Genomic DNA, 21,280 nt, shown 5'->3' with positions numbered 1-21,280 from the left:
CTTTTTTCTTGCAGCTCTCTTTCTTCTCTTCCACCTTTTTTCACTCAATTTCTTCAATGTTCATCTCTTCTTAATCTGTCTGGTACAGCATCTTTCACTGCTCTTTCTAAGTGTGTATGTATGTATGTATGTATGTGTCCTGCTCAGTATGGGGAACTGTGTTACCCAAAACTATCTAGAATATTCTGAATAGGCATTGGTTTACATTATGAGTTAACTGAAAAAGTATATTTGCAAGCCTTATTCCAGATTATTACTTGGATTATTCCAAGTTCAGTACAAATATAATTTGATATAATTAATCTGTTCTAATAACAGATTTTCACAGTGAAGGAGCATTAAAATAATTGACTCATAATTCCCCAAATATTCTCCCCTTTTTATTTGTGCTGTGTCATGTTAATCCCTGCTTTTGATGAAAATATATCTTTTAGACTATAGGATTGTTTCAAGTGAACCTTTTTATGCTATTTCTTAGTTTTAGTGTTTATTGTCAAACTAATTTCCCTTTCAAATGAGTCATTCACAATGATGCTGTGTGTTAGGTCGTGTTGATAATTGTCACCTTCTAAAGGTACAAATTAATAATGAATTCTTTTGACATTATTATCGTGTCTCTTTATTTCCAAGTTTTTTATTTAATCTGTGCTACATTTTGAGCAAAAAAGTGTCATCCCCAAAACCCTTTTTTGACATTAAACCCACATCATTCATCTCATGTAGCTGCTTGTCAAAGGCTATTATACAGTATAACATGTTGAAATAAGCCGATGTAATATCCCAGTTGAATTTTTTTGTTTGTAATTGATTTGTTTGCAGCCATGGCAGAGTTAGACCTGAGTTTGAGTGATGCCCTGGTGGACAACATTCCCCAGCCAGGTCCAGAAAATCTGGTGGAGAGGGACTTTGTGGCTCAGCTGGAGGCGGAGACTTTCGATGATCAGATTGGGGAAACTGTCGGAAAAACGGACTACATCCCTCTGCTGGACAACGATGACACCAGGGCAGGTGAGATAGACAGCAGCGTTTAATGACCGTGAAGCTGTCATACTCCACAACTGTGTAAATGTCAATCTGGTCATCACAGAAAGATAGACATATTTTTTCACCCTTCTTTTTCCCTCTTTGTGGTTGGTCCTTTGACACAAACACAGTTGTTAATTGTGTTTGTGGGGCTGCTCTGGTTGTTTGTACAGCACATTTGTAACTGATCCAACAATGTATCAAATACTTTAAATTGGATGGATAGGCCTACTGTATATTTAAAAACAGCAGCCTTTTTGTAGATTTGTTCTATTTTTACATTTCTGTAAAAGCATTGAAGGAAAAATAAATCGTCCCAATTGATGTTTACAAACCCTTAAGTATTGCACATGCAATTGCAGTTTTGTCACTCAGGGACACACAACAGCAAGGGTATGCAAAGCATCAAAACTAAAACTAAATCTTTACTTCCTTTTGAATGTTCTAATTGCTCCTGAAAATAATCTTTGCTTGAGCTTTATGATAATTGCACTTTTGTCTAGATCCTTGTTTAGCTTTATAACAAAATGAAAAAAAGGTGTTTTGTTTTACTGTACAAGAAATTAGAACAGCATTCATTCATCAAAAGAGACACTACAAGCATCTCCAGTGTAGGATCAATGTATTGGACGATTTTTGGCTGGGTGTCTGTGTGTGTATATATTTTTATAAAACATACTTGTCCATGACTTGTATGTCAACATCCCTACAGCAACATATTGGGAACAGTGAGGCAGCAAAACCAGGGCAAGTCCTCATCAACAGAGATAGTGCTGAGGAAACAACTTGCCTTTCACATTATTATCCAGAATATAACTTGAAGCCTATTTCAAGGTAATGCCAGCCCAACTCCAATTGAATAGACTACAAATTGTTAAACATGTCATATTTTGGCTACATGCCATTGAATCACGGTACTGTAAGTAGGGTCAGAGGACAGGGAAAGGAATACATCGTCATGAAATTTAAATTAATCTTGATGTACAGTACCTGCATTTAACTTCCAAAATTCCATGGAGGTATTACTCAGCTGCAGGAACAAAAGTCCTCTTGAGATCCATTTTCCTGAACAGCCGGATGTGTTCTATTGACCTTGGTATCTGTTTCTATCTATCCATAGCTTGTGTTATGTAACAAGAACTACAGCTGCTCCTACATGACTGATAGCATCAGGCCTTGCTGGACACTAGCTGTCATTTTGGATCTGCCGGGGTGTCATTCAGCTGGAGGGAAAACAATCCACTGTGGATGAATGCATCACAGCCATTGCTCATTATATCTCAGACAACTGGTGAAATTTGGGAAGTAAACAGAGGGTCGTGTCCCCATTCGGAGCAGTTACCCTGCATGACATTTGGGCATGAAACACATTCTCGTTAATTGGGCATGACCTCCTTTTAATTAAAGTAGAATGGCTTTTGTTTAAGCTAAAATCATATCTAGGCTACATATTGTAGAGCAGAGCTGATGATCTCTTTAGACTAAGGAATGGATCATTTTCTCTTTTATTCAACTGACTATGTAATTCTGCATTGTTGCCTATACCTTGCTCAAGATGACAGTATAAGTGAGTGATTTGACTGAAAAGTATTTCAGTTTTATAACAAAAAACATTTATATCTGTCAGTCTGTCTTGTCTATGATAATTGTTCCCTTACTTTAAATTGGCGGCATGGTGCAGCGGTTAGTGCTTCGGCCTCACAGCACAAAGGACCCTGGTTCAGTTCCGACAAGGGGTCCTGTCTGTGTGGAGTTTGCATGTACTCCCCATGTCTCCCGCAGTCCATGCAGCAGGTATATTGGGAAAAAAATGTCCTTATACCTTTTGTGCAAAATATCAAGTTGTATTCTCTGCATATCCTTTGAATTAATGCATGAAAAGATACAAACTCATCATACGAATCATTATTGTACCCCCCCCACACACACAAATGTTAGCAGAAAAAGAAGTACTATGAATGTTGCATAAAAATGAACCAGCATCATTTTGGCTGAGGCTTCTACAAATGGGGATGAGATAGTTGAGTAAGCAAAGCTCAGCTAAATCTTTTGAGTGCCACGGCAGATAGTTTTTGTGAAGGTGATATCATTGCAATGGAATGAACATCAAAAACACACAGACTTACATCTTTGAGAAATATAATAGCTCCATAATTGACACAGAACCGCTGTAATGCACATGAAAGTTGAGGATTTGGAGAGCGGTAGTCTACAATGTTTACTGCTCTTTTACCATTTGGCAAGGAAATATTACAGATGGATAACACGAGGCAGATATATCAAACAAAAAAAAAACTAAGTGAATGAAGAGATAAAAGAAGGTGACATTTAACCGGGAATGACTTGGCTCTCTGGCCTGTTTTGGGCAGCCAGACACTTTGCTCAGACAGTCAGACAGAGTGCAGGCACTTGTCAGTGACAACCGGCTGCGGGACTGGCCGTGGGTGGCGTTGCCAGTGATCAACTGTGGCACGCTTTGTGCATTTGGACAAACACAGACATGCTGACACACTGAGTGCCAAACAGTAGGGCGAGGCAGACTGCAAGTTATTGTCCTCTGTCAGCAGACAAGCTAGACAGAGGAAGCACACTTTAATATAACCGAATAGTTGTTATGTCTCCCGTTTTGTTTTGTGTGTGTGCATTTTGTTAGATAGTTATACACAGGTGCCTAGTGTGTGACCTGTTGATTGTTTACATTTCGTTTTGCAAACACCAATAGATCATATGCAATGTGTGTGTGTGTGTGTGTGTGTGTGTGTGTGTGTGTGTGTGTGTGTGTGTGTGTGTGTGTGTGTGTGTGTGTGTGTGTGTGTGTGTGTCTTTTGTGTTGACCAATATTCAAAATGATATTATACTCAGCGTTGCCGTCTGCCTCAATATATCTGACTCTGTATGGGCCCAGGAAATGAAAGTAAATATATCTTTTCATGTTATAGACAGCTAATTTGTTCACACTATCTTTGAGTTAAATTTAGCAGTTTTTGAATGGCGGTTTATCTACTTGTGGTTTAATATGGTTGCATACAGTTTCTTTGGTAAAAAGAATGTTGCTAGCTTTGTACAAAGGTTTGTTGCCATATTGCCCATTAATAAATTACATTGCTGATCTAACCTCTGAAATGTTAGATCATAAATATTCTAGCATGAATTGTAGTCATTCTATTGTAGTGCCGAAAGCCTCCCACAGTATATATCACTTCTTATCATTTCTTATCTTCAAATGAAATAACCAGGAATAGTTATGCCACCAGTGTTTCATATTTTTTTTATGTTACAATTATTAAGATGATATTTCTTTTAATATGACTTAATTTTAATGTTTTTAAATAAAGTGCACTCTAATAACCCTGACCACATGTTTGCCTGTTCCCATCAACGACCTCCCAAGCATCTGCCCAAATATCATGACACAAATGTATGCAGACGACACAGTCGTCCTGGCTCATGCGAAAAGCATAAGCGAAATCAACACTACCCTAAACAGCGCTCTAAGTAGAATCGCGGGTTGGTTAGAAACCAACCATTTAGCGCTTAACGTCAAAAAAACAATGGCAGTCTTGTTCTCAATCAGAGCACTACCACCCAACCACAATCTCACTCTTACGGTTAATAATGAGCCAATCCAAAACGTCACCGAAACAAAATACCTAGGCATTATCATTGACAACCACCTAAACTTCGGAAAACAAGCCAACGCCCTGTCCCACAAACTGAAAAGGACAGTATACACCTTCAAACAGATAAGAGACTCTCTCTCCCTAGAGGCCGCCAAAACATTCTATAACGCCCTCATCATCTCCCGAATAACATACTGCAGCACTACCTGGGGTTTCGCCACTAGTAATGCGATTTTCAAAATTACAGCTGTGCACAAAAGAGCACTAAAAATTCTAGATAAAAAAAATCTCACATCACCACTGTAGAATCCTCAAAAAACATAATCTTCTTGCCCTCCCACACATCTTCGAATTAGCAAACCTCACCCTAGTCCACAAAATACTAAGCGGTGCAGCCCCCTAGACAAATTCTTCGACAAATCCCACAACAACCTAAGAAGTGGCACCCAGGGAAACTGCTCCATTCCAAACAAAAAAACATCTTTCGGTCAGAACTCGCTCTCTTTCGTCGGCCCAAAACTCTGGAACAATCTGCCCCTAGGAGTTAAAACTTTGAGTCTTCGGAGCTTCATTGAAGCCACCAAACAGCTCCTGCTAAGAAAACAAATATGCCAACACTAAGCCAGAACCGTCTCCGTCTCGAGCCAAACTGTCTTGCGACCTGCCCTGCCAGCCTCCTTGATGCTTCCGCCTTGCTTTTGCACATAATAAAAAAAAAAAAAAAAAAAAAAAAAGAATGATATGAACCTCTTATCACGGCCCTAACCACAAGCAAGCGGTTTTAACTGGTTTTAACATGTTTTAACTTGTTTTCCGGTTTTAACCTGTTTTAACCTGTCTTCAACCTGTTTTAGCTACTTACTAATTGTTTTTATTCCCCACTGGAGTACATTTACTCCACCCACGGACAGTCGGGTGCAATATAGTAACTCTGCTAAGCCTGTTTGGTACATCCATCTTCTCATATCGCATTTTATGCTGAAATGTTTAATGGCACTGTACTGTCTGTCCTTAAATAAAATTCATTCATTCATTCATTCATTAAAACAGGCTCAAGGGAAAAAAAGACAAAAACAAACCAAAAAACTTTTTGATAGTAGCACTCATTGTAGCCTGCTGTCAGTGATTTTATGTTGATGATTAACAAGGTCATTGCAGTGTTACATTTGGAAGATTAATCCTAATGATCTTGTCTTGATATAATGTTTGGTTATTTATTTTGATATTGTGACTTAAAACAGAGCCAAGTTAAGAGCAATGACCATACCAATACTTTCAATGACATATAAAATGCCTTCCCTAACTTATACTACTGTAATGTTAAGTGTTGTAAAATTTGGAAATTTCGTTGCCTTGCTTTAGAGTTATTATGCTTTAAATATTGGTGTGTATAACACAAAATCCTGTAGGTCCAGAGTTTCCTGAAAACTGGTTAAAGACAGTAAATCTGCTGAGATCATTGTCTATGTTGTGCATTTCTATGCAGCAATGTTTTGCCTAATGAATGTGTGTGCTTGTGTGTATGAGGACAGGGCTGAAAGGTTCACCAAAAATCTATTGAGACTGAAATGTTTTACAGTTCTTGCACGACTGTTGTTTTTTTTTTTTTTAACTTTTCATTTTTTTGTGAATTTGCTCATAAACAATGTTGATAATCCAGTATTATTATTTTGAAGGTATAGGCAAACACAATTTTAAGACTTTGCCTTCATGTTTTCAAAGTCCGATGTAAATTCCAACTCGGGTATGGCCTGTTCTTCAAATAAAACTTTGTGCCACTACTGAGTCTGTAGTGGCTGGTGGTCCGCTCAGGTTCAGTGCTTTTCACTACTGTAGGTTCAAGCACTCAATTTGTCGAAGTTGAAGTTTCATTTATTTTATTTATCCTGCTAAAAGCGGTCAGACAGGCTGTTATGTATTCGCTTCCTTTAATTGTGTGTGTGTGTGTGTGTGTGTGTGTGTGTGTGTGTGTGTGTGTGCGCGTATGTGTGTGTGTGTGCGCGCGCGCGTGCATGTGTGTGTGCGCGCCCCCAGAGGCAGGTACTGCCTTGGAAAATGGAGAACAAGAAGCTCAAGGGGTGCAAAAGCCTGGTAAGGAATATTTCAGAACTTCCTCTCAGCCTGCTCTGGCTGCTTGTCCATCTTCAACCGCTGTTCATGGCCCATCAGCCTTTCTTTTATTCTTTGATATTATTTACTTCCTTCTCATTTTCTGCTCCATTCTGCATGTATGTGTACATCTTCTTTGCAGAGTGTGAGCAGCTTCCACTGCTCACCAATATCATCTCTTGGTACTGTAGTATAAGGCTGCTGCAAATTAGGATTACAAAGAAATTCCATAAAATTTACCTTTGCACAATAAAGTAATATGGTATTTTGTAAATGTAAAATAATAATGCTTTTATATCTTTTAAACCAAAACATAATTACAAACTACTTTTCTAACAGTTTACTGTCACAGTTTTACTATTAACTTTAATAGAATCAAATGCTTTTCAAGAATGATGCTCTATTTAATTTTTGCAAAATATTACATAAAGATGGAAATAAACTCTGATATAATTTTGTAACCCACCAGTTTAATACAATTGAACACTTACCTGACACATCCAACTTTCTGATGACATTCTGTGTTCTGGCTCCCAAAATGACATGACTGCATTGTGTATTGCAACCATGGGATCAAATAAGTAATTCATAACAACACATCACTTGAAACGGTCCCATGCTTTTACTCTTCCGATATGGCGCATTTTACAGTTAATATTTTCACTCTGTAAGGCTGAAATAAGACTCACTTCTAGGTGTTTTTGTATAACTTTGCTCTCTGAAACTGATGCAGATGTGCATTCGCACAGCTGTGAAGCACCAATTTTATAAGTTGAATAATCAGTACAGGATTATGAATCTCAATTATTTTTATTTGGCATGATTCTCAATTTTGCAATCTGAAATTGGCAATTTCAGCTGTAGCTCTTAATAAACTGTATGATAAAGATGTTGTATCTCTGTAGCTCAGTTTTATAATTCTTATAATTGTACCATTCAGTCAGTTGGTAATGTGAAATAGTTCTAGAAAGACAATCTTTATTTTGTGTTTCTTCACCTTTAGTTAACTACATCTGCTCAAAACATAAGATTTGTCTCTTTTGGGCTTTCTAAAAAAATTAAGCCAAAAAAATGACAGAAAGCATGGAGGTGCTGAATCAAAATTCACCCTTCACTTACACCTGATTGTTATTCATCCTGGAAAAGGAGCAGTATGACAGATTCCATTCTCACAAGTTATTTTATTCTCAAAACATGTTGAGAGAGGTGTTAAAGTCTCTAAAATGGGTTGCAGCTATTTTGATGGCCAGGGAGTTCTCTGCAATCTGCCATGGAGAGCAGTGACACAGAGGACATGTCACAGTATGATTTTCAGCCACAAATAAAATGGATTAAGTTAATATATGTATGATCCCTATGTATGGTCCTTTATGATCCCTCCCTGCAGTCAATGATGACCAAACTGTTTCACAGGCAATCAAAGTTATAGACTTCACTCTACATTATTTCTTTGAGAGTAGGTGTAAGCAGAAACCTGGAGAGGGTGTGTGTGCGTGTGTACGCGTGCGTGCGCGTGCGTGCGTGTCTGTGTGTTTTACATCATATACATCATTGTAGTGTTAGACCTCCCGACAGCCATATTCACACCCAAAGGTCCATTAATATGGCTGGAGACCTGAGGTTTGTGACGAGTGTTCAGCATGATAATCTGCACTGGCATGTTCACACATCATATGGATACTTTGCATGGCATGATAGGATGGGCAGCATGTGCCCCATGGTTACAGACTTGTGAATGTTCATGTTGTAGTATCGCTGGCAGTTCTACTTGATGTCCCACACTGCTTTAGCAATACTGTGAGGTATCTTCTGAAGCAGTGGTACTTTAGTAGATGGGACATCTGGCCTTGTCTCGCAATGTCTGGATCATTCATCATTGTTATTCCAGAAGCCCTAGGAGGGAAAATGCAGGCAGCATAATTTGTAAGTGGGTCAGAGAACCGAATTTGTTAGCTGAATCCCAGCAGAATTAATACAGCTGTGTGTGTGTGTGTGTGTGTGTGTGTGTGTGTGTGTGTGTGTGTGTTTGTGTGTGTTTGTGTGTGTGTGTGTGTGTGTGTGTGTGTGTGTGTGCGTGCGTGCGTGCGTGCGTGCGTGCGTGCGTGCGTGCGTGCGTGCGTGCGTGCGTGCGTGCGTGCGTGTGTGAATTCAGCTTGTTATAGCTATAAAACAGAGGGTTTACATGTGTTACCTTTTACATGTGGTCTTAAATCTATACTTTCTTGTCCCTTGAATAAGTTGTCTTATTTAGAGTATTGATATTGGATCTTATGTCTTTGATATATTGATTTACTGACTGACTAGGCCTTGTGGCTTTTGCAAGCAGGTACAGCTTTTTGCTAATGCAGACTAGCTTTGTATTTCACAGAAAGCAGACAATCGTGGCTGGATGTTGCTGAAATAAGCGGGAGCAGATCTGTTGAAATCCAGCCCTTTACAGTATTTTAGAATCATATGCAGAATAATTAATTTGTATCAAATTATTTTAAGGGGATTTTTTAAATAACATCTGACATACTCCTATTATATTAGTTTACTGTGTAAGGCATTCATACTTTAAACGTCAAAAGCATTGGTCACAACAACAAAAAGGTCATCTTGACTTACTTAAGACAAAAATCATCAAATTTAGGAAAGTTCGGTAAATTATCCATATTTATTAAGTTGCATGAAATCATTTATTGGTTAAATCAGAGATGTTTGATTTGATTTTGTGTTCATTAGTGTTCAACCAAAATCAAACTGAAATACCATTAAGTATAAGGGTGCCAAAGTCGGATTTTGAAAGTAATGACATAGACATAAACTTTTTTTTCGAAATATTAATTGAAAAAGTCCTTACTTTTTTGGGTATTGATTATTTTAGAGCCTCTCCAATTGTTCCTCCTAGCAGTAGGTTTTTACATGCATTAAAGTTTCTTTTAATGAAATCGTTACTAATCCTTTCTTTCCTTTTCCCCTTTCACTTTACTTTTTTTTTTTCTGGAATTTTATCAACATTTATTTGCTGCTCATCCTATTTAATCATTTTTTAATTTTTTTCTCTTACATGGTTTTATTATTAATTCTTCTGTTCAACTGCACCTCTTCTATTTTTTGCCATCCCATCATTTATTGTTTAACCCTTTGGCCTTTTATGCTACTTTCCATATCCTCCCATTATCATTCTTCTCCCTTTCTACAATCCTCTTGCATCAGAGGACTAGACCCCGCCTTCATCGCAACGCTGGCTGTCGATAAGTGCTTCCGCTTCGATGCACCTCCCCTTTCCCCCTTTGCAACAAGCACACACAAATACACACATAGCCCCCCACCCCTAACCCTCATCTATGGCGGCATGAAGAAGAAAGACTGAGGCATTGCCAAAGATCACGTCAAGCAGCCAGACCCACTCACATACGCAGAGATGTTTGCACACAAACCCATACACATGAAGATATGCAATGTAATTCAGAAGTTAGAACATGCAAGCCCTCCAATTATTTTGTGATTCACTGGGTATCTGACACACGATTTGAATATTTTTTTTCTGTTTTTACATCTTTGTGCTTGTCTGTTTCACTCTGGTCTACTTAAATCAGGATAATTGAGTTGCAAAATAGCTTCAAATATATGCAGATTTGAGTCTTAAGTTTACTAAAGCAAATGTCATACTGATATACTGATACTGGGTACAGATATTGGGTTGGATCTGATACTGATGCAAAAGCTGGTTAATGCCATCGGACAACTGATTGATAGTTATTTTTTTTTAATTGATATTTTTTACGATTCCTTCTTGTTTTTATGGGTGTTTTAATTCAACAAGTCACTTCTTAGTACTGCTTGTAGTCATGGGTTTATGAAGTAAGAGGTAGAGGTGTGTAATGTATGCAATGCTTAAGTGTAATGGAGTCTTATACTTGAAATTCAGGGTATTTGCTGAGGGGTAACAATTCAGTTATGCACATGACTGTAATTCCAGGATAATTCAAATGTATGAAAACCCCCATTAGTAGGGAAAAAGTAGTTTCTATACAAATGGTGTCGTTGAATTCCAATCAAGAAACATATCTTTTGCACAATTTTACAGCTTGTCAGAGAACTGAAATCCCCCCATCTTAGTGTGTGTATGTGTGTACTTGACTGTTTCTATTTATAAATATCTATAAAATGCCTTTTACAACAATTTCTGTAAGCCAATGCACATTAGCAATACTTATTTACCAACGTCATATTCTTTTATTGGTGAATATAAATTTGAAAAATAGTTAATCTTATTTTTGGTGTGGGCTACATCTATGTTGATTAAAGATGGGAGCAGTTTTTAACAAAGCTTGGATTGGGTCACAATTGGTATCAGCCAATACCAGAAACCCAGGTAAGCTCACTGTGAGCGATAAAATCTCAACAGTGCATCCCTACTTTAAACCAAAGTGTGTGTGGAACCTGGAGCTATATGACCACTATGAGATCCATGACTTGCTCCTGAGACTCTGGCTGTTGAAGCCACTCTGGCAACTTTCAGATGGAGGCTTGGAAAAATTCTGGGAAGAAACTTGAAAGTCAGCAAGAATTTACATTTTCGTGCAGAAAGATTTCATTTTATTTGAAGTAGTTCAGCAGCTTCATTCACATATACTTAGTGTTTTTGTTAAGCTTAGAAAGACAATCCTAAACCTCCTTGATAATGGAAAGGTAATGAATTATCTATCCAATTCTCAGCACAGGTTTGCTGGGAACTGACCTCACTCCACCAAATTTTGGCTTGTAATTGGTTACTATTCCAATGGCATCTTGATAAATTGCATAGAGGTGTCGGCACGGCCCCCTTCTCAGTGCTTTCGCTGAAAATAAATGGCTCCAGCAGTATTTGTTGCTCATGAAACCTTTAGTATGAACATGCAGTGACCTGGACCTTGTTGCATACACAGGAATGCAAACAAATGCATAACCTTGTGTCTACTCTCCAAAATTAATTGTATGTACTAAAAAAATGTTTGTATTAATGGAAATTGCTTCCGCCTCCTTGATCCCCCTTTTCCAAATTTGAATTCTCAACCCCAAACAGTCTTGGATTATTGCACTAATGTCAGGTATGTAAAGCGCATAAAGTAAATAACTCTTGTTTTGTTTTTTTGTTTGTATTGTTCATCGCTGAAATGTGCTGCATTTGCTCGATAGCTTTCTCTCAAAATTTTCTCCTAATTGCTTGATCAAAGTGTTACTAACACACTGTTTTTGGTTCCCCCATATGCTGTGGTACTGTTAAATGTTGAACTGCAACTGCATTGAGAGAGCAAAGGTAAAGGCAAAGGTCCTTTCAATGTTTCTTGACAAATGCCAAACATGGTATTATATGCAGGATATTTCACCCTCCTGTGCTACACATCTCCTTTTAGTTTAATTATAATTCCTCTCTATTTGTCTTATTGACAGGAAAACAAACTAACAAATGGTGTACAGTTGTTTTGAGGATGATATGATCGCAGGGGTAGTTTTTCATTGGTCCATTTCACAAATGTACATTATTGCCATAATGATTTTTTTTTTTTTCTCGAGCAAGATGCTTTTCAAAGCAATGTTGGCCAATCTCATATATTTTGGTAATGAAAAATATAAACATAAAAAAAACCACATGGAAATCCTGCTTCTTCTCACTGTAGCATCCCAAAACTGTAGCAAAACTGGTGATTTGGAATTTGCTCTGTACAATCTCACTGATACCTGGATTAGTTGACTGGAATCCTATTGTGTGAAAGGAGCAGAAAATATGTCAGAGAATTTAACCAGAAACCTGCAATAACCAAGCTGAGACCAAACTGATGGGGCAATGTATTCAACAAAAGCTAGTTCTGGCAAACAGGTAGTCCAAGCTAATTCTGCATTTCAAGCATTAATCAATCCAATTCGTATGGATTATTAAAACCTGTAAGAGCTGGCATATGACAATAACTCCCCGGGGTCTGTTTGTTTTATAGCCTTTCAAAAAGCTTAAACTCTAAATACATTGGAATGTGAGCACAACAGGAATGTGAAGAAAATAATTGGGAATGAGGTCTAGTAAATGTTTCTTACTAGTCTAATCATAGACATGTCAGAAATTATGATCTTGGGATTGTGGAAGATTTTGAACAGAATTCTTTCACTAATTTCTAGCAAACTATGTCAGTCAAACTCATGACAAATTAATCTGCTCTCTCTGCAGGTCAAATTTACGGTTTATTTTTCTGTGAAGTCCTTCATCATTCCTTTTAGGTGCACAGGGTTCTATCCACTGTTTTCTATGTGTTTAGTCCAAATGGTCATTATTTCAAATGTGCCTCTCCCTGTCTGCATCTTGTGCAAATAAATGAGTATGTAACACACACTTACCTGGTTTCTCTTTCTTCTTCCAACCAAACTGCACTAAACCCCTAAATCTAATGAGTGACTGCTTGACTGCTTATTTTTCAACATCTATCCTTTCAGATTATTTTCCTGGAAGAATGTAAGTGTTTTGTCTTTCTTCCATTATTTTTTTTAACCTTTGCAGATTTTTAGCTGAAAAAAAACTTTCAATCCCCTATCTTTGGAAATGGTGGAACCATCTCACAAAACGAAGCCTTATAGATAAGTCTGAGCTGCAGAAAAATCAGTCGATTGTGTTTGGAAAATTTGAAGTTAATTTATCCTTATTTTTCCTTAAGTCCCTGACGTAGAATGGAAGGGAAAATACATAAAAAGAAGGACTTCTGTTGGCTCTATGTATTTTATAGCTTTTCTTTCATAGTCTGGAATTCCGGGTATACGGGGTAGCTTGGCCTATATAGCCCCAGAGACTTGTGGCATTAAGAGATGTAAGGAAGGAAACTAAAAATGTTAAGAGGATTTGCTTATGAAGAAGTGACCATCCCTTGCCGTTCCCAGTGAGTACTTAAGATATAATTACAACCTCGACCTGAACAGCTGTTTGCTCATAGAATGTGAAGTACCAAAGGGTAAAAGTGGGGTGATGGATGTTGTGTCGGCCTTCTTACTGATACAGAAAGTGTTGTTGACCCATTTACACAGTGATGATGTGGCCCTATCTGAGGGCCTTGAACATGTTCCATGAGTCTTTGCATAAAATACAATAATGTCTAAGTTCCTTTTGTGTGAGATTGAAAGATTCAAAAAGGCCAGTAATGAAAAAAAAGCCCAAAATATATGCCAAATATATGCCAAATATATGAAATCCTCAGCATTGTCACCTAAGTCCAACAATATCAATCCCAAATGCAGCCAAACTATCAGAATCAAACTACATCATCAATGTTCTGTATATGTTATCTAAAACTCCATTTACCAAGCCCCTTCTGAAATTAGCTGGATCTTCTGTGGGAAGCCTGCTTAAATTTTTTGAAAACCTTTGAAAGTATTATAAGTAAATACAAATATAGTAAAAAGCAAAGGTATTAAGTCAAGATTTCAGAGGTAAAAGTAATAAAAACAGGTGCTCAAGAATCTGAGTTTTTTTTTTTGTTTGTTTGCTTCTGTCAACCCTGGTGAAGACTCAGAAGAATGAAAAGCTTGTCAGAAAGCATAATAGAAAATTTCCCCCTCTACCTTTCATGCCATTCATTGTATGTTACTGAGAATAATGTTTTTGGATGGTACACCCCCAACTTTGTAACAGTGTCATCCTGTTTTTTTAATGTGATTTGGTAGAAATTCGGGATAAATGTCATTTAAATATTTATGATGGAGCATTAAGCCCTACGTGCGTCTTAAAAAACCAACATAATTTTGCTCTCTGTCTGAAGTCTTCTCTGTCAACCGCTTTTCATCTGTGTAAGCGATGGTTTATGCAAAATGTGTGTTTGGCTTTGAAAACCAGAATTCATGTGAAGCCCCCCTGTGTGTGTGTGTGTGTGTGTGTGTGTGTGTGTGTGTGTGTGTGTGTGTGTGTGTGTGTGTGTGTGTGTGTGTGTGTGTGTGTGTGTGTGTGTGTGTGTGTGTGTGTGTGTGTGTGTGTGTGTGTGTGTGTGTGTGTGTGTGTGTGTGTGTGTGTACACTATGAGAAGTGTGGTAGCTTTAGGGTGGGAAACTCGAGATTTTTACACTAGTCCGTTCACTTTGAAGTGTGCACTTGTTGGTTTCATTTGTTGATTTGACAGGCGCTGACTGTACAATCCCTGCTACTAAGAGCTGAGTGCAGCCGTCCTGCATGGCTCAGTAGAATTGTGATGGGTGACATTGAGGAAGGCTGCAAATCCTGACAGCTGGATGAAATTGCAAAATAGCAAGGATAGTTAGAAATCCATTGCCGTACTCCGGTGTCTCAATCTAGGGAATAAAAACTGAGAACAGCATTGATGTGGAAGTCAAGAGAAAGTCACTGGTAGATTTTAAACAGCTGCAGGGCTATCAGCTTCTGTGTTGTCTCTAAACATTCTAATACATACTTATTCTCGAGGGAAGGATGCGGCAGGGAGATCAATGACACAATAGATTGGGATTGTAGGAAAAGAAGTAAGAATCCAGGTTGAATAAGGTTTTGTGGTACTTTCAGGTGCAATCAGTAGGCTTTTGACAGACAGACTCACACACGGCTCAACCCAGACACACTCACACACAAACACACAAGGGCTCATGATTCATGATTATTATGATTGTTGTATTGCTCCTTTATTTATATTTCTCAAATATTTAACATTTAATTTTACCCTCACTAACCAAGGTGAATTCAGCTTTGTAGTTAATTCTGCCGTGTTGCTGAATCAACCCTACACTCGGGATGACTGTTCTCACAAGGGAATAGCAGTCTGTCCTTTTGATGAAGCGTCATGGCTCGCCTGCGGTCGAGTGGCAGTCCGGAGGCAGGATACGCAATGTCTCTTCCAGCTCGAGGATCTGATGCTGTGGCTGAGGAGTAGGGAGAAGCTGGGGTCAGCTTGAGGACAGCTGCAGGAGTTTAGACCCTCCTCTCGGCTCAACCCAGATTACACAGTTTTGCTCAGGAAAATCGTAGGGTGCCTCAGTGAATCTGACAGGAACACAGATTGAATAGTGGCCAGGTTTGCTCATAAGTTAAAAGAAATAAATTGCATCTTTTCAGATACCAAAAATAGAAAATGCATAATTTTTGGATGCAGTTTGGAGATTAAATAATTTTCAGGATTTAGATTCTTGCTTGGATTGTTGGTAGCACAGTTGGGTGCACACTACATCTCTGAATATCTTGTTTGTTTAGTCTTTGTTTAATGGACCAAACTATAATATGAATTGAATAGTCATGTTTCAGAATACTTGTTAATGAATAAGTACTAAGACTAATATAACCCTAGTTAGGTGTTTTAACATGCAAACCTGGGCACTGTTGTTGCTAATGCTCACTGTCACTTTAAGTAGGGCAGTGGACAATTTTTATTTTACTGAGGAATCTACTCAAATAAAGCCACAAGGTATAACAATGTGCCTGGAATCGGAAACAGCTGGAGCTCTTTCATTATTGGAGGCAATTGAAGATATGATTGTAATCTTTTCAAAGTAAAAAAAAAAAAAAGGGCGGGCATAGATGTATGAGTGAGTGGTCTACCATAAATCCTAATCCCATTGCTGACTTATCCGAAATGTGGGTGAGTGTTGCTTTTCGCTTTCATTAAGTCTCCAAAAATTACTTAAATGTTTTATGAAAGTATAGGAAACTTAAGTGTGATGTAACATCTAGTACCACTTTAAACAATGCCAGATATGTCTCTGTATAAACAAATATTTTATCTAGTTCCTTGTATTTGCCTTCAATACACACTGAGTATTATTTGTCTGGACAAACAGGAATGCATGAGGACGGTTGGCAGAGACAGAAAACCGCAAGGCACTATTTTGAGCTTATATAATGACGCAACCTCACTCAACCCCCATGGTTCAGTAAAGGGGTAGTCATGGGAGGTTTTTGTACCAGTGCCCCTGTCTGCCCTTCCCATGCAGTGTAGTCTGATTTCAGCACCTTGGACAGCAGCTCAGCATCTGCTTGCTTCCTGCAAGGCCACTTCTTCATTGATTTAACAAAAGTGAGCAGAAATCCAGGCCACTCCAACCACATTGGATATACAGGATTCACTATTTGACTCCCAGACAACAATTTTGTCAACATGCTCATCTGAGAACACTCTGCTGGTCAATGTGCATCTGCTAAAATTAACTGCGATACTGCATCAATATATTAAGAGTTTTGATGTCAAAATAATGGTATCTAGTTAACATTGATGCGTCAGCATTTATTATAATGCAATTATAATTGAGCTATATAATATTATGGTGCTCGGCGAGGAAATGATGACGGAGTCTTAGAGTTGTAGACGTGCTCAACTTAAATCAACGAGCGCCAACAACTGGAACCAGTGAACTTCCGGGTGCGAATATAGTCCTAGCTTAAACCATGCCCCCCAGCCCCTAGTACCATGGGGTGTGAGGCCACGGCCCTTAGTGTCCGCCACACTATCATTAATTTCATACATTAGGGTTTACGTTATACTTTTCAAGTGAAAACTACAGCTTTGGTTTATTCTCTCACATTTCAGTGCAATGCAGGTGTCACACAGATAATGTAATACTTGGATTATCTCGCTCCATTAATGACACACAAAATATTCAATATTTAATTCAGTTTAATAATATTTGATTAATAATGACACTGACAACCAAAATACATAGACAGATAAATGGGTGCTGCTGCGACACCCACATCTTAGATATAACTACCAGGTTGATGAGCATCATATCTTCTTACACATATTACATGTATTAGGAGAGGTTCCTTAATTTTTTGGGGATATTAAACTGCATGTGGAAGTGGTGGTCGGACACTTGTACTGAATTTCTTAACAGGAAAGCAGCAGATGATAAGCATAAAACTGAGGTCACAAGGACACATGGTTTCTGCAACAGTGTTTGTGAAACAGTCAGTGACTCTGCTGATGGAGGGTTGTATTTTCTTTTTTCTCTTTTTTTTTCCCCCTTGTCAAGAAAACAATACACACCCAGCTGTAGCTCCTGTGTGTGTCTCATACAGAAGCGTTTCTGACTGTCGTTGGCATCCTGTCTGCTACCCTCACTGTCATCCTCTGAAAAAACTGGAAAGACAGGGGTTGCAAGTGGTGCCTCCCTCCCTCTGCGATTCATCAGCTTCCCCCTCATTTCTAAGTTCATTTCACCTCCTGTCTTCCATGTTGTTCTTGATGTTGTGTTTTTGTAATTTTTTTTTTCTCCATTGCATCCCCCCCCCCCCCCCCATTGCTGCCACTTCTTCCTCTCTAAGACCTTTCTTGTCTTTTCCTTCCCAATCTTCCACTCTACCTCCTTTCATGACCTCCCGCTCCTTTGTGTCTTTCACTCAGACAAAGTGAAACCCCAAAAGCCACATGAAATCAGCCAGTCTGGGCTCCGGCCCCCGCGGTGGAGTATAGACCTCTGGGTGACTCTGAGAGACTGGGACAAGAGTTGAAGAGAGGTCATAGGCTGTAGTAAGTCAGGGAATCAAGGGGAGGCGCTAGCTACCGGGTCCAAAATCTGAACCAGACAGACAGTGAGACGTCACACCAAACCCAGACTCCCTGACTGTGTGTGCATGTGTGTATGCATATGTATGTATGACTGAGGGTTCACAGTGGTTGTAGCTCAAAGCCAGCTGATGCTGCAGTGAAGACAGACAGAGTCCCAGGCACAGGACAGTTCATAGAAATCCCGGTGAATATTGAATTTTTGGGGACAGGGATATCGGCTCTGTGGAGAAATTTTGAACAGGTGAGAGTTTGGTTACACCTGAGTGCATGAATCTGGATTTTCTCTGTCATAGTCCACTCTTTCCCAGCATTCATGTCTTGTAAATCCTTTGTGAGTATGTGAGTCCCTTCTGTAACTATTCTACAACTGTAGAAGTAGAGTGTGTGTCACTAGTGAAAAGGTGAGACTAATTTTTGGTATATGTTGTCCCCATTTCAGATTTTCACTTGACTGGGGGACAGACATCAATGATACAACCAGAGGCTCAAGGAGAGGTGCGGCCACACGCACTTGAACAGCACCAGGCCTTGGCTACAGACCTATTATCAGGTATGAAATGCATGAACTGTGCTGATGTTCAGAGTGAGGAATGTCACATGTTGCTAAGAATCATAATGAAATAACATCTTGCTGGACAGACACTGTTTTGGCTCAGGCTACATTTTTTAAGTAAAGGAGGGTTTGTTATTAAATCTGAAAGAACTCTATGCACTTAAAATGCACCCTGCTGGTTTAATGCTCAGCTCTGTTATGTCGAGTTATTATTAGCCTGTTGGGCTGAAATAGCACACCTGCAACAGTGTTTCACAAACTGCAGGAAAATTTCGGCCCTGGCAATTAAAGGGTGTTCCCAACTGTCTTTTGGGCTAACTGCTATCAGCTCTTGAGCCAACCCTGAATGCTACGATGTAGACTAGTGTGTTTGTACTGTTATGCCAATGGATGATTGTTTTTACTTGTCTCAGTTTCAATGCAATTGAATGTACCATTTCATTTTCTGATGGATCAGAATAATATTCATAGTACAATGAATTACAAAAACATCACAGTATACAGTGTACCGTGTATATATACATAGTGTGTGAATATATACATTATATATATATATATATATATATGTGTGTGTGTGTGTGTGTGTGTGTGTGTGTGTGTGTGTGCGTGCGTATGCACACACAGTGTATATATACATATTAGGTATGCTTACATATGTATATAAGCATATATATATGTATATAAGCATACCTAATATGTATATATACACTTTGTGTGCATACATGTATATATATATATATATATATATATATATATATATATATATACGTGTGTGTGTGTGTGTGTGTGTGTGTGTGTGTGTGTGTGTGTGTGTGTGTGTGTGTGTGTGTGTGTGTGTGTGTGTGTGCGTGTGTGTAGATTGATGATGTTGATGATGTTGAAGAAAGATGTTCTTGTGTTTCAAATACATGGGCCAGACATGACCATCAAACAGACCAGGGGGGTCTGGCATGGTGTAGTTCCTTGAGCCACACATTTCTTTTTTTCTTCTTTTTTTTTTTTCAATAGCACACATAAGCCACATATAAAGACAAACAACTATTCACTCTCCTCTCTGATTCACATATAAGGGCAATTTTCCCAATTTCTTCCGGTTAACTTTCTTTATGTTTTGTGACTGTGGGAGAAAACTGGAAATCCCGGAGGAAACCCATGCAGACTCGACACAGAAAGGCTTCCTTTGGGAATCTAACCAGGGTCCTACCATATATATATTTCTGACAATTTAATCCATATGTTTGACTTCTCATCTATTGCTTCACTCTTTCTTCTCCCCCTCACATCTTGTGCCAGTCTCAATGGCAAGTTACTCAGATCCTCTAGTGTCACATACCACTCCAGTAGAAGTGATGGATTCTGGCCTGATAGGAGCTTTTTCAGGTGAGTCACTGGTGTTGTGACTTGGTCATTATTCAGGATTCCTTCACATTGTTTTTGTAGCAATACATTACAACATTAACATTTAATGCTTTTCACACTGATATAGCTCCTCCTTTTGGAATTTTTTGCGCTTCTTGTTGTACACTCTATACCAGCCTGCATAGTTTATGTATTCCATATGCTGACTGAAAGAAGCTACGCATTAAACAACAGCTTCTTTTAAGAAAATAAACAAAAAATGCACCAGACCCATATCAAAGAACTAGCACTGTTAATGACACACTGTTGTGATACCTAATATTGCATTTTAACGTGATAGAGAACTTAACCCAAAGGTGATATCACACTCAGTCTTTGGAATAGTGTTAACTAATACAGCTCTTTGTCTCTATGAATCTTTGCTAAATGGACATTGTAACTGAGTACATAAGTGCATCTATTGAAGAATGTAGTTTAGAGAGAACAGTTTTCAACTCGATGGAGATGAGGATTACTTTGATGGTGCCTCTCTTACTAAAGTACAGTCTGGCTGGACTGATGAGTCAGTCAACAGGTTAGTGACCCCTGAATTGACTTTCCTATTTACTTGCCTACACTTTGCCACCATCATAGTCCATGACAGGCTTCAGCAGAAATAATACATTCTTGCTGTATATGTAGACTTTTAAACCATCACACACAAACACAAGTGTGTGGCGCAAACTGTTATAGACAGTAACTCTTAGTAAGGTTTTGGAAATAGGAGAGCTGTAGTGTTGCCACTAGCCGAAAGCCACACATATAAATCCCTCAGAGCAGGCCAGTTACCATATTTTATCAGTGTCATCGTGCTATCGAAATGATCTCAACTCTATCTTTTGTGTTTCTTGAGCTCGGGTTGACGCCAAATACAATGTGTTCTTTCTATCACAAGTTCAGATCAGCCCACTCAACGAGACCTATCTCCCTTTTTAGAACTAGTCAGTCTTTTTTACAATGAACTTCACTATCTACTTGTTAGTCACAGCCATGAAATTTGAAGGGGTTTGAACCAAACTTGATCACAGGTTTAGTATGATTGAATAATGCCTTTAATTCAATCATTATTATTA

The 21,280-nt window shown here is 38.6% G+C and overlaps 1 protein-coding gene across 6 annotated transcripts in view; it reads left to right on the top strand.

The window, feature by feature from the left end:
- LOC147226213 (uncharacterized) overlaps window positions 1–21,280 on the top strand; it is an 83,411-nt gene that overhangs the window by 16,607 nt on the left and 45,524 nt on the right. For all 6 annotated transcript variants that reach the window (XM_086160608.1, XM_086160607.1, XM_086160606.1 and 3 more), the window contains exons 2-5: window positions 820–1,008; window positions 6,678–6,734; window positions 18,696–18,806; window positions 20,103–20,189. In XM_086160608.1, coding sequence (XP_086016734.1) covers window positions 822–1,008; window positions 6,678–6,734; window positions 18,696–18,806; window positions 20,103–20,189 — 442 coding nt within the window. In that variant the 5' untranslated portion in view covers window positions 820–821. The remainder of the gene's footprint in view (window positions 1–819; window positions 1,009–6,677; window positions 6,735–18,695; window positions 18,807–20,102; window positions 20,190–21,280) is intronic.

Source organism: Fistularia commersonii, chromosome 15 (genome assembly GCF_037954325.1).
Source record: "Fistularia commersonii isolate RoL2024-O1a breed Wild chromosome 15, RoL_Fcom_v1.0, whole genome shotgun sequence".
Taxonomy (NCBI): Eukaryota; Metazoa; Chordata; class Actinopteri; order Syngnathiformes; family Fistulariidae; genus Fistularia; species Fistularia commersonii.
Note: the sequence above shows the minus strand (reverse complement) of the source record. Positions and strands in the feature narration are given on the sequence as shown.